Source organism: Neolamprologus brichardi, chromosome 7, assembly GCF_056152115.1.
Source record: "Neolamprologus brichardi isolate AB-2024 chromosome 7, ASM5615211v1, whole genome shotgun sequence".
Classification (NCBI taxonomy): Eukaryota; Metazoa; Chordata; class Actinopteri; order Cichliformes; family Cichlidae; genus Neolamprologus; species Neolamprologus brichardi.
The window spans coordinates 31,753,961-31,767,871 of record NC_142110.1 but is presented as its reverse complement, the minus strand read 5'-3'; the positions used below and the strand labels follow the sequence as shown (position 1 = coordinate 31,767,871).

The window sequence follows — 13,911 nt, the reverse complement described above, 5'->3', positions numbered from 1 at the left end:
TTTTTAAAGTGGATTTTGTTAAAGAGGCCTTTTGAGATATGGTATAAAACTTCTTCTCCTCAACTGATTTTTTTTTCATTTTGCAGCAGATGAAGGGCCTCCTTTGATATATTTTTATGGAGATGAGAAAAAAAATATATACAAATACCAGGAGAAAATGTAAAAAAAATTTCTCCAAAATGTATTTAATCGGCTCCATTTTTATTTTCTCTCATTTCTAGTATAAAGTAAGGCTTTTTATAAACAAATATATTTTTCCATGATAAGGTTTCAAATTCCGCATTCCTTTGTTTATTTGAAAAATAGAAAATACAGTTACACAATTAAAAAATATATTGTTCATCTCTGTGATGCACATTTTAATCACCTTTTGGTTCAACCTTTGTCTCTTGAGGAAAAAAAAACATAACTCAACTAATCTTGCTGGGGTTTTTTTAACCTTAGAAAATGTAAAGTACTTCAGTTAACTTTTTTGATAATCTCAGATAAATCAGCCAAATGAATCCACTTTTTAAAACAGTCCATTTGATCTGATAACAATCTCCTTATTTCAAGCCCTTAAAACCACAAAAGCCCCCCTCTTCAAAAGCTTTTTCATAGTTAAAAATACAGATTTCATGAAAACCCTTTTTGACTCAGTAGGGTTCTCGAACAACGTCATTTTAGGGTTTAGGAGATCAGTCTCGAAAGACCCTATAGAAGACTGTTAAGAGCTCTGTCAACCTCTAACAATCAATGGTTGTTCAGACATTGTATTTTGTTTGTGCAGAGACAAACTAACCTTATTGTTCCTTCCTTCGTGAACCATGGAAGTCTTTTTTTTCTCTATAAAGCTGAATTGATCTCACTTCTAGGCTTCTAGGACTCTAGGATGTTCAGAGTTTTACTCAAATGTATTAATATCCATAAAAACTCAGATTCGGGGTTCTTAAAAGATATCCTAGTGCGATAAACATGTTTTTAATGCTTCCTGTCTTCCTGTTTCTTAAATTGTCCAATAAACCAATCTTTTTATTCAACTTGTTGCTGCTTTCTCTTCTTCTTTGTGCAAACACTTCATTTTTGTGGAATATAATAATGTAAGAAAGCTTGCTTAAAGCTTACTCAAATTCTACAAATCTCTGATACATCTTAATGACTGGAGGAGCTCTCACATAAAAGGTTTGAGGGAATTAGGCTTCATGAAAACACCTTTCTAATTGTTTCACAAACCCTCAAACAAGTATTCTTCAGGCTTTCAAGTTCCATCAAGAGCTTCTTTGCTGATGAGTAACCATGGAACTTTTGCTTTCCCAAGATACTCTGACAGTGACAGTCATGTCTTTTTGTCCCTAGTATGTCAGAAAAATTCAAAAACAGTCTCAAATCTTTAAAGAACCCATCAAAGAAGATTTCAGAAGATGCCTTCACTTCCACAGACCTCTGCGTTTCTCTTAGGAACCCCACAAAGACATTTAGTTTCCCGAGAAAACAAACCTAAAGATTGTTGGCTGTGAGAAGGAGGTAAAGATACTGGCATTTGTTAGATTATGCTGGCTGCAGAGGTACAAAAGGTGGCAAAGTCAGTCCACTCTGCTGTATAAAAGCCCATAGAGAAGTCGGTGAGGCAGCAAGACCAAATCCCTGCTAATCCACAATGCACAGAGACTGAGGCGAAATACAAATCAGCTCCATTACAAACTGAGAGCCAACAGTAACCGGGAAGCTTGTCTGGGGTATTAGCTATAATGACACAGCTTGTTAACAGGCCCTTAACTGAACTTACTCATAGTCACCTAGGTTCAATTCAGATTTTGAGAGTCTGCCTCATCAGTGCCTCAGTCCTTGTATAAAGGCCAGTTCCCATTATTTTCACTTTACATGACATCAAACTGCCAGATTTTTAAAAGGACAGGTCGTCACAAAATCAAATTGACATAATTTTCCTCTGGCCTGTAGAGCTATTTATCCATCCAGATTATTTTGGTGTGTATTTGGTTGTAGAGATGTCCCCCTTCTCTTTATTATAACAGAGCTAGGTGGTTGTGTTGTAGTGCTCAAGACAACCAAAATATATCTTTGAAAAATTCTGTCACAAAAATCAATAATCCTGTTTATGTAGGAACTATTTTCTTTATATGCTAAGTGTCAGCTAATATAAAATGATAAAGCTGCATATATACAGCATTATTTCTACTTCCTTGAAGCAAACAGAAAAAAGTGCCAGGGCAAGAGTAATGATTGATACACAAAAGTAATAATTTTTTTTTATTTTATTTACATTCACTGGCACAAACTCGGTATAACATCTGAAATGACTTGTACTACAGTAGATAAGCAGATATAGATCTTTATTGAGGTTAATTAAAGTGCTGCTCTGTCCTCAGCAGAGATGGGCAGTAACGCATAATCCGATTACTTTTTTCAAGTAACGAGTAAAGTAAGGGATTACTATTGCAAAAAAGGTAATTAGATTACTATTAATTTCCTGTAAGCACGCTGCGTTACTGCGTTACTAAAACCGTGATTTTTTTGCGAGAATGTCTCATGACAATGACGTAAGCGAGTATGATGTTCGTGGCAACAGCTGTGTGCAGATCAACAACAGATAATATATCGAGTGCGGGAGAGAGTATGAGCGTGCAGCATTTAAAGCGTGGAAGAACTGACCTTTGAGTTTGATTCCGCAAAAAGTGACAAAAACATTAGTGTCCGTTGTGCGTGGGAAGAAAACTTCTTACAGCAAACTTTTTACAGCGAAAAAAACCCCTAAACTTCCGCACAAGCACTGAGTGCGCTACGCTGCCACAGGAATGTGAAATACACAGAGAAACTCGCGGATTCTTCCACTGACATGACGGCTGCGACACTCCCGCTAAACCTCCGCCTGCCTCACTCCTGCTAAACAGGTACAAATAGAGCTACAGGACTGTTGATCCTTTGATTTTATTTATTTTCTGCTGAGTTTTACTTGCATCTATTTGAAAAAGTGAGTGTAAACACAAAAAAATATTTTATTTTATATGCTGGAGTTGTGCAGAAAATAGGTTTAAATGTTAAACAAATTTCTTCCAGTCAGAGAATGTTGCATATAATTTAATGTTTCCTTGATGCATAAACTTAAAAGATTAAAACTAATAAAACAAGTTTTAAAAAGAGACTTTTTCATTTGATTACATTTTATATGATGGATTATGCAGAAAAAGTAGAACTGGGATGGAAGTGATTGAAGATCTATCGCTTCATTACCTATTCAGGGTGTAAATCATGTTTTTAAAAAGTAACTAAGTAACTAATTACTTTCAAAAATAAGTAATCGGTAAAGTAATGGGATTACTTTTGGCGGGGGAGTAATGAGTAATTAGTTACTGATTACTTTTTTCAAGTAACTTGACCAACACTGGTCCTCAGGGGCATTCAGAAAGTCAGGCAAACTGCGAGAGTCAATATCTAAAGTATACAGCACTTTGAGCTAGTTTATAACACCTGTGTCTTTTCTGTTGAATAGATGATAGGTATGTATATCTCATGACACTGACACTTGACAACCCCCAAGAACAGCGTTGGGTTATGCACTACTTTTGGCATACTTGTTAAATTTACTTTGTGGATCAAAGCACAAATGTCCTCTAAAGTTACTTTTTCCCTATAAAAACTAATTGGAAAAGGATTTGGGAGTCATGTAGTTGGTGTGACTGAGAAGATGTTAACTAAGTAATTAAAGTTTCTGCAAGCATATAAATACATCTGACAAATTACCTTTTGTCATGTCACAGCTTTGCAAATTCAAGAAAAAAAAAGACCTGTAAAATATGAAATACTTCCCATAAATCAATGACAGTCTACACCTGCTATAGTGTAAAAGTAATGATTTGGACAGGATTCTAGTCTCTGTGAAGCCACAGATGCTTCTTGCATCCAACATAGGTCAAGGCACATCTTAATACTTTTTGACACATGTGAGAACATTTATGAGAAGATCAATACAAAGTTTTGGTTTTACACGCAACACAAAAACATAATCTCCCAAATGAAATGGATCCATTCATCCACCACAGCTTGCACTTTACACTGGCCTTGTCGCTCTTTACATCTATGTATTTCTGTTTAGAAGTGTTGCTGTCAGAAAGCCTTTCTCAGGGAGAGCTCTGAAAGCAAACGTCTCCCAATGCAATCTTTTTTTCCTCAAACTTTCACTGTGATGGGTCAGTTGCAATGGAACAATAATGATGATGTTACAGGAAGAATACCAACATGATATCACGTACACCGCAAAAACATCTGGACATGTAATGCAAGAAGCTTGGAACATTTTTACTTCCTGTGGCCAATGTTTAAAACTACTGGTGGTAAAGAGCTCATTCACTTCTAATAAGAGACAGAAAGGAAGAGCAAGTCCGAGACAAAGCAATCCACTCTACATCTTCAGATCAGTATAAGGCTACTGTGTAAATGAGGGTTTGCATTTTCTTCTTCATTAATTAGCTCTGCTATGTTAATGTTAATCTTAATTACTTTAATAAAGTTTCATTAACTGCAGCACAACAAACAAAGTGATAACATCAGTTACTGTGTAAGCAGCAATAACTGCAACCACAGTGCAGAGAGAGCGCAGAGCCACAGAGCCGTTTTCCTGTCAGTCACTGGAATCAGCTGTTAGAGGAGAGAAGAGGCGCTTTTCTCTGTTTTCATTCTGCACGCTCCATCGTGTCCGTCACATCTGACAGCTATCAGTTACTACTCTTTCTTTCTGATTCAGCAGGCAGCAAAAGATGAAAACCGCAAGATGGAGTTGTTGAAGGAGTCACCGTCGGCGTCTTGACTCTGTCTTTCAGAGGTTGAGAGAGATGTCAAGTCTTTTTCTGCGTGAAAGGAAACACTCAGAAGACATGATCTCCTCTGACACCCATATAATGGGTCCATTTTAATAAAGTATGTGACTAATAGCGCGATTTGACGAGGATGGCAAAGATGAGATGAGAGGAAAGAAAGGGGAGCGATAGAGAGGTGGTGGGGGGGATGAAGATGGATAGAAGAAGGGTTAAACTCCCTCTTCCTGCGAATGAATGTGTGTGTGTGTGTGTGTGTGTGTGTGTGTGTGTGTGTGTGTGTGTGTGTGTGCATGTGTGTGATGGGGGAGGGTTGGACTGTGCAGACATGAATCATTCTGAGCGATTCAAGCGTTTCCATGACACCACCGGGCACCGGTCCAGAAGTTTCTACAAAGTCTGAAAGGTAGCGACACACACACAGACACGTACACACACACACACACAATCACATGCTCCAACAGACACTCTGAAACCACGCTGCCAGCTCTGAATTTGAAGCCATCTACACACCTATTTATTCATGGTGTTGTCTTCCAGTGTAAAGCGTAACATTTTTCAGGGGGGAGATCAACATTAATTTAACAGATGATGGTCGATGAGTAACAGACAATCCCCCCCCACTCACACACACACACACACACACACACACACCGCCACCCTTCAATCCCAGCAGGCATTGATGCTTTGGCACCACAGCGAGTGAATACATCAAACAACAGATGAACGTATACGAGCGACGAGAACGACTTGAGAGACGCAGCATCGAGTCTGCATCTGTTGGTATCTACCTTCAGCCATAGCGGAACAGATCAGACTGCTGATTGGAGTCTGGATTCACTGTTTTATATGTGTGTTACTATAGAGAAGAGAGAGAAGTTAGATCCAGAAAAATATGTTGGGAATTTACAAGGAAAAAAAATAATCAGTTGTTAGTATTCAGAATTGTTATTTAATGCTGTACTTCATGTCCTTGTTTACTCTTGGACTCTGTTAGAGCAGGTCTGCATGTCTAAGTATTCACAGAAAACCTTATTCATCCTATATTGGGCCTTGGTGAAAGCCCCGTGTTCATCCACTGTCTCTGTCTATCTGGCTTTCCCCTCCCTCTTGTCTGATAGGCTGAATCCTGTTAAACAGAAGGTGTAAACAGCAGGTGGGTGGAGCTTCTGAGAGGTTTCATATTGGGTATTTTTGCTCTCAGTGACATCATACAGAGTCACGAGCTGTCTGAAATCTAACATTTAGAGGAGTCTGAAGCCATGGATGTTGCTGCGAGTACAGATATGGTGAATTGGATATTTCACAGAGAATTAAATTCCCACATGTTCACAAAGGTCTGTGAGCAAGAGGAAAGCAAGAACAGTCTATGTCACAATACTGTACTTTACATCCTTTTCATAATCAGAAGATGCTTACAGCATCTGTCTGTCTGTCTATCTAACATAATGTTGCTGCAGGGTTCTTAGAGATATGTTTCTGTCTTGATTTAATGTGTGAAAATGTAAATGCTAAAGGGAATTTGTAGCTTCTTGGTAGGTTGTCTCCATTCGTCCAGATGTTCACCACACAGCTCTAAGAGGTTCCCCTGCTGATTCACTATGTGAACCTCAATTTTATTAATACATTTACATTTATGAATCAAAGTAATTTCCACCATGAATTGCAAAAATAATTTACAACTCCCTGTGAAGACTTTCTACGGTATCCAGTACCACCGACACATCTGGTATGTGTATCAAACTAAATAGCATAAAAATTGGAGGAATTTAGGGAGTTGTGTTTATCTTGGCTATGGTTAGATCTCTTGTACTGATAGACAGAACCACATAGATTAGGTCTAGCCACTTTACCACAGCATTACGCTGCGTGCACTGACGCACAGAGGTGACCATTGAGGGATCTCTGCACATGAATCTGTGGGGTAAAAGTAACTTTTTTTTTAAAGAAAGTTGCTGCTGTGTGTACAACACATGATTTCAAAACACAAAACCTGCGTGAGCAACCCACACATGGCTCATATAAAAACAAACACACAATTTCAACAGTGAAACAGCGCTCATCACAAAAGAACCTGAATTACTAACACAAAGTTTACAAGCTGAACAAAATCCTGTGTTTCTTTTTCCAGCATCCAAAAACAACATCTGCCACAGATGGCAGACACACATTTAAAAAAATAGCAAAAAAACCCAAAAACCTTCCACAAGTCCCGTGTTTTAAAACCATCCGGTAATAACATATTACTGAACCAATGAAACTAATATTTATTACCAAAATAATACAGTCCCATGTGACTTTTTCTCTTTAATGCTTCTACAGCTAATGTTCCTAATTCAAAGTTGCCTGGCATGTGTTCCTCCTCCTCCAGCCTCCATAATAATTTTAAGCATTTTAATTTGGAAAACTCTGTCCTTCATTCACTGCCCTTTATACACCTGACCGACTCCGCCTCCACTAACAGGTGGAGTGTGGCATTTGTATACAGCGTTGGGTAATACTAGTTTTAGGGTTAGGGGGTTACTAACCCCTAAGGTATTTCCATTAAAAGAAGAAATAAACACCTGTTTGAATTCACTGCATGTAATCTGATATTAGTAGCACCTCTCCACTCATTGCCTGCTGACTTTCCTTGGAGGGATAAATTTAACCAAACTGAAAGCTAACCATTGAAGTTTCTCAGCAATCGTACCAGCAACCATGTCATCATAAAACAGTGGAGAGTAAATATGGTGCATTAGATAAGAAACCTTCCTCTTGAGTTTTGCTGATCTTTTGTAAAGGAAAGCAGCATGTAAAATCAAGTTAATTATAATATAGACCAAAATCACATATTTACCTCAAAGGGATTGTGATTCAAACACAAGAGTCTCCACAGCACACATGGTACACTATGGCACTGGGACATAGCCAAAGAAGCTCTGCTGGGAACCATTTACCTCCACTTATTGGAACTTATTTTTAGTTTAGCAACAAGGCGACTTAAGTAACTTGTGAAAGAAGGTAAATTTAATGTGTCTGATCATTTTAAGAGCATCACAATTTAAAGTAAAAAGAATTTCTTGGTCTATGACCACTGATGTTTTCAGAGTCGGTGGGTTTGTGCGACCGTGCAGACAGACTGAAAATTCAGCTGCAGCTATCACACTTGCTCCCTGTTCATGTGAATGAGACCCAAAGAACAGGCCCCCCTCCCTTGTAACCAAACAGCCTTCATTATCCAAAGCCCCCACCCCACGCTCATTGCATCCAAACACCCTTGCTCACCCCTCCTCCACCCTGGAATCAATAGACAAACAACACAAACAACAACGAGGCGACGAACAGGGCGACGCCACCAAACTGTCCAAACAGCAGGACTTTAACACAACTATTCAGATGAATGCTCCATGAGCAGCACGCTCTACAGGCAGCACGCTGTGTATATGACGTAGCGATAAATACGTTCACAGAGAAGGGACCAAAAATATTTCCATCCTTTCATGATTTCATTTGACTTCAGTTTCAAAAATTTCTTCTACGAAGCTTCGAAACGTCGTCGATTTGCAGCAAAACGTGGATATGCGGCGCGAGTGTGTCGCGGTTTGTTTTCTCTATGTGTGTGTGTGTGTGTGTGTGTGTGCGCGTGTTGGGCTCAGACAAAACAGGGCTGCTGAAATGCGGCAGGCACTGCAGATTTTTGTTGGCTGGCTGACAACGCCGTGCCGGTGCCAAGCCCCGACGGCGGAAACGACTAAAAGACGCATAAGGCTGGCATTAGAGCCCCAAATCCCCCCCCCCCCCCCCCCCCCCCCCATCCCTCCTTCTCTTTTCTCCTTCTCTTTTCTCGCTCCGTGGCACGGCGTTTACTTTGGTCCGGGTCTGACTCGATTTGGCAACGTTCACATTGCCATCCGTGAGTTTATCAGTCTGTCTTCATTTCGCTCTGATTGTACGGGAGGATGGAGGTAGAAAACATGGCACCTGAACACAGCAGGAGGTGTACAGTAGGTAGACTGCCGCGTTGATGTGGCGTTTGCCTTTTTTGGACATAATCTTTTTTTTCTTTTTTTTTTTACAGTTTAACCTACCCTCTTGCTTTTCGTGTCACCGAATGTTAAATTTGAAGGGCTTTAATTTTTTTTCGGGGTTTCTAGTTTCCTTGCCATATCTGCTGTCTTTGTCTTGAGGATTTTGGGCAGCACTTCCACAAATACCTCGGACACAAAAGCATCTGGAGTTACATCCACGAGGCACTGAGCCCATGTTCCTCCTAAAACCTAAAACAAATGAAGAAAACAACACACTCCAATTATGCTCCCAAGACAATAAAAAAGAGAGGGGGAAAAATCTCCTGTAAAACATTCAGGATTACCAACAACTAAAAGCTTGATTCTGTGTTTGGAGTCCATTATTGATAGAACAATATTTAGCTGCGGAGTAAACAAAGGTGGGATGCTCCAGTCGTAGCTGTAAATTGTGTTTGTGCATTGTTCGGCAGACAGATGACGACTGCTAATGTTGAATTAAAAAGGTTCTTAGAGGTGGATTTAACACGTTTCCTCTTGTCTTCGGGGTTGAGACGGAAGGCGAAAGACGTGGGGAGACAAAGAGAGAGGTAGCAAGGAGAAAAAAAGTGTGAAATTTTGAATTAGCAGCACAATATGGAAGTATTAAAGTGCAGCACAATGAGAAGTGAGAGCTAGACAGCAGAGAGCTGTTCGCTGACACCAACTAAATAAAGACGCTGTGTTCAGGCTCGCAAGGTTTTTACGTGTCAAGCAGAAAAAGGCCGGGAAACAAACCGGCTGTGAAACGCGGACACGGATGGTTTTTTATGGTACAAAAATACATGTACGTGTTTCCTGACCTGACACTTTACTCTCGCACTGCAATATTCAAATGTGTCATCCATGTTCATGCGGGTTGCACCTTTTTCAGCTCCCACTCTGTCTATTTACAGGATGTCTTATGCCTTTGAATTGCTAGATTCTGGCCTTGTTTACTGTAACAAGTAAAAATAATTCTTTAGGAATTGTTTGTTTTATGTGTGCATGTCCAAAGGTCCTCTTTGTCCTCTCTTCAAAGAAACAAAGAAAGAAAGAACCACATAGGTTGTTTGTGCAAGGTCTTAAATTAAGCCACTGGTCGAGATTGTGTGAATAATTCCAGTGGAGCGTTTTATTGTGTGGGTATCCCTTTGAATTTCTCACCTTAGGGTAGCGAGGTTTGATGCGTTTCAGTTAACATGCTTTGTAGAAAACTTAAAAATCTTACAATTTAACAACATATGTTTATGGTTACTGCTCATCATTGACAAAGACTCTGAGAGTTAATGTTGTGGAAAGAAAGTAACAATAACCAAGCACTTAGTGAAAACAAAGTAAAGTGAAGGGGGAAAGCAACAGTGAACTAATACCAAGTAGAAATAGTTATAGGCAGTAAAGTCATGCTCATCATCTAATCAGGCAATAGGGAAAGCAACCGATATGGTCAGATCAGAATGACCGAAATACTAAACATCTTAATGCCAAAACCTGATGCTGAATGACGACGTTGTTCTTTTCTTTTTCATACTTCTATTTAATTTCTACATTGAAAACGCCCTTGGAGTGCCCTTCATGCTTTGAGGGTTGCAAGCAGGACTGTCAGTCCCTGTGAACCCGACCCGGAGCGTCATTTTGAACCAATATTTGGTAACATTTGGGCAATTAGCAGGTTGTGTTTGCAGTGTAGCCCAGAGGATGTAGCTGATGCACATACTAATACAGAAAGCATCCAACATCATTAAAAATTAGCAATCAGATTTGTAAAATCTATCTGCTTTTTAATTTTCAAGTATTTTTTCGTAGAATAAAAATAGAATAAGCTTTGCACACATTTGACAGAATAACAATCCTTTAAAAGCTGAACAAAATGAAGCTAATGTTTCTAAGGACTGTTTTGAAACCGTGGCGGTGTCTTCCTCTGCCTGGTTCAACCTCCCTGTCTCTCTCCCTGTGGGAAGCGAGGAGGAGGGGCAACCCCAGAGAGACAGATAGCGGGTCAGGTGCTGTCAGACTGGAGAGGCCAAAGGTCAAAGGATCCTGGGGTTCAGCATCGCACACTGATTTTCTCCTGTCACTGTCATGGCTGTCGGTCTCTGATGAGTTCTAGTCCTTTCCTTCTTTCTTCTGCACCCTGTACAGTTATTTTAAATTCTCTTTCATCAGTTTTGCTTCGTCTTTCTCTCGCTTCCTAATTTTTTCTTCTGTCATTTAAATCCATTTTGCTTCCTTTTTCCACAATTATCTGGCAGAGCTGGGTACAGAAAATATTTTATCTATGGAAAAAAGTAAATTTAAAAAGAAATGTAAAACATTATAAATGGGTCATATCTGTTTAGTGCCTATGTATGGGCAGCTCACGATCTGATTTTATGAAGCCCAAAAAGAAGGTTTGAACTGACTTCACAGATCTGGTGGGTTCCTGATAAACTGAACCAACACTGCACTGAGAGGCAAGGACTAATTTCTATTAGGCAACAGGAACTGGCAGAGTTCTAATGTAAAACTTAATCTGACAGAGCTGAAAGTTTATTCATATCCACTCAGATCTGCTATAGCGATCTCCCAACTTCACAAATTTTGGATTTTTTCCTCACTTTCCACCATATTTTTCTTTTCCTCCCCCATTCTTGCTCTCTTGCCATCACTGACAGACCTCTTCCTCCACCCTGATTCCAGACTTAATGCCTGTATTTAGACAAATGTGACAGCATCTGAACACCTGGCCGGCTGTAATATGAGGGGTAGCCTACTGCTGTCGGTGTGGGAGCCGCATCACAGCGCTGATGTGCTCTGTGTGATTTCAGCATGACCACCTGGCTGCAAAATAATGACATATCTGCTCCCACACACTGTTCGGGAGACCGTGATCAGAGCGGCTCTGTCGCAGCAGGGCAGACCCCACCTGACATCACACGGCGACGGAGGGGAGAAGAGGGTGGAAATGGATGGACAGCAGGAGAATGGATGGGGTCGGAGGAGGGAGGAGAGAGGAGCCATCTGAGTGCCAGCGTCACCTGGTTTCCACAGCAATTTGTGAACAAACAATATTTTTGCACATTCAGACCCAAATCAGCTGTAATAACAAAAGGACTTTTGTACTTTGGGCACCATTTTGGCTTTACAAGAATGCACTCACCACAGGTCCGAAATTATAATCAGGAGCAGTCAGTTTTCATAAGCTCAAAGGCTCAAAAACAACAAAGGCATCATTTCACTGACACCAGTTGAAAGGCAAGGAAACAAAAAGAGTGGGGGAAACAAAAACCTCTAACTGGCTAAAACCACAATTTGCCTTTTCAAGAGGCCAAACTGTGATCAACGAAATATGCTTTTTTTTTTTCAGATTAAAACAAGGCAAAAGGTCACCAGAGGGGCAGAGTGACAATATTCAGATGTAAACGAAAATTATTTGCACGTCGATCTATTATTAACGATCACAACAGGTTGGTCAAGTGTGACTAGCTACAAGAAAGTGAAAGGGAAAACCTGTTCATGGTACTTCTCATGCCGCTTGGCCTAAATACATATAGAGGTGTCAACAAATTAAAATCCCATATTAACAAAATTAATTCAGCAACTGGTAACTGAGGCTTGAGTATAGAGCAAAGACTTCCTGCTCTGTGTAGTCACTTTTGCAGATGCATTTAAAAAAACTCAAAGAAGGCGAAAGAGTTGTCTGACAATAGCCAGTGGTTTTGAGACTGCACTTTGACTAATGCAATCCCTCTTTTCACTCTTTTTAACTGCATGTCACCAAGTATAAGTGGTGTATAAACATACAGGAAGTTAAAAGAGATGAGTGACAATGAAATGCTCAGGGCATCATGGGAACCCCCCAGCAGCCTAAGCCTATTGCGTCATACATAAGGGTGGATTCAGGATTGTTGGTGCTGGATTCACCTTATCCAGCCCTAACTATACTTTTATCATAAAGGGAAGGCTTAAGCTTAGTCCTACAGGTAGGCTGGTTCCACAGAAGAGGGGCCTGAAAGCTGAAGGCTCTGCCTCCTATTCTACTTTTAAAAACTCTAGGAACCTGCAGTCTGAGAGAAAAGTGCTCTATTGCCACTATGAGGTTTTTAAGATACAATGGGACCTGACAATTCAAGATATTTTAGGAGGACAAGATGTTGAATAAAACTAAGCATCAAAATATTGTGATGCTTAGTTATTTTTTTTTAAAGTTTGATCAAGTCTAAATTGATCTTTTTGAGTTTATGTACAGGCTCAAGATGTGACTCTAAGGCGTGCCACTCCAAGTCAAGAGAATCAGGGTGGGACACTTTCAGAAGACTCCCCTTCTCACATGTAGCACACAACAGGATGTGCTACATGGTACCTTCAGACTGGCTGTCACTTCTGGAAAGTCTCTATTTTAGGAGAGAAGAGTTACAAATGCAGTCTCTGTACTTGGGAGTTGGCAGGTTAAAGGCAGTTTAATTTTCAATAAGGTCTAGAGCAGTATAGGGTTGCAGTGCATGTGTAAAAAGAGCTTAAGAGGCAACTTTGCTTTCTCTTCATTATTCAGTCTGACACTGTGTTGATCTTAGTAATATCCTGCTTGGGAAGTTGGCTGTTGCTAGGTGCTTTGTGCTTTTCGTGTTGAAAAAACAAACATCACAATTTGAGAATCATTATTTCTTTAAGTTGTAAGACTTACAGCTTTCATGCTGCGCTCATCTCAAACACACTAAAACTGCTAAAATAACAGGTGATGTAGAGGTCTGGAACAAGCTGCCGGTTTCATGTAATCCAGCACACGCACATACACACACACACACACACTCAGACGCACACACATACACACACACACACATAAAACACTGACCCACCTGACAGTATCACTGCTTTTCTCCACCCACTGAGGTAGACTGGGAATTGAACCGGTCACCCTGGCAGATTTGGGGCGGTTTAACACTAACAGCATGGTTTTTCAGCTCTTTGTCAGCTCTGTTCCCATTCAGTGTGTGCCAGCAGAGACTGTGCCCGCTGCTTTCACATGGCACTGTCCTGGAAGCGTGGGAAAAAAGAGGAAAAGCTACCACTCTACCCTCGTCTGCTGCCATGGAAACTAA

General features: G+C 40.2%; 1 protein-coding gene across 5 annotated transcripts in view; it reads right to left on the bottom strand.

Annotated features, from left to right (window-relative positions):
• The window catches only part of tcf4 (transcription factor 4), a 241,975-nt gene that overhangs the window by 139,308 nt on the left and 88,756 nt on the right, over positions 1 to 13,911 (bottom strand). Inside the window, exon 1 of one of the 5 annotated variants that reach the window (XM_035915076.2) lies at positions 5,600 to 5,652. The exons of the other annotated variants lie outside the window; for them this stretch is intronic. Coding sequence (XP_035770969.1) covers positions 5,600 to 5,609 — 10 coding nt within the window. The 5' untranslated portion in view covers positions 5,610 to 5,652. Of the gene's footprint in view, positions 1 to 5,599; positions 5,653 to 13,911 lie in introns of those variants that run through there. 5 annotated transcript variants of the gene reach the window in all.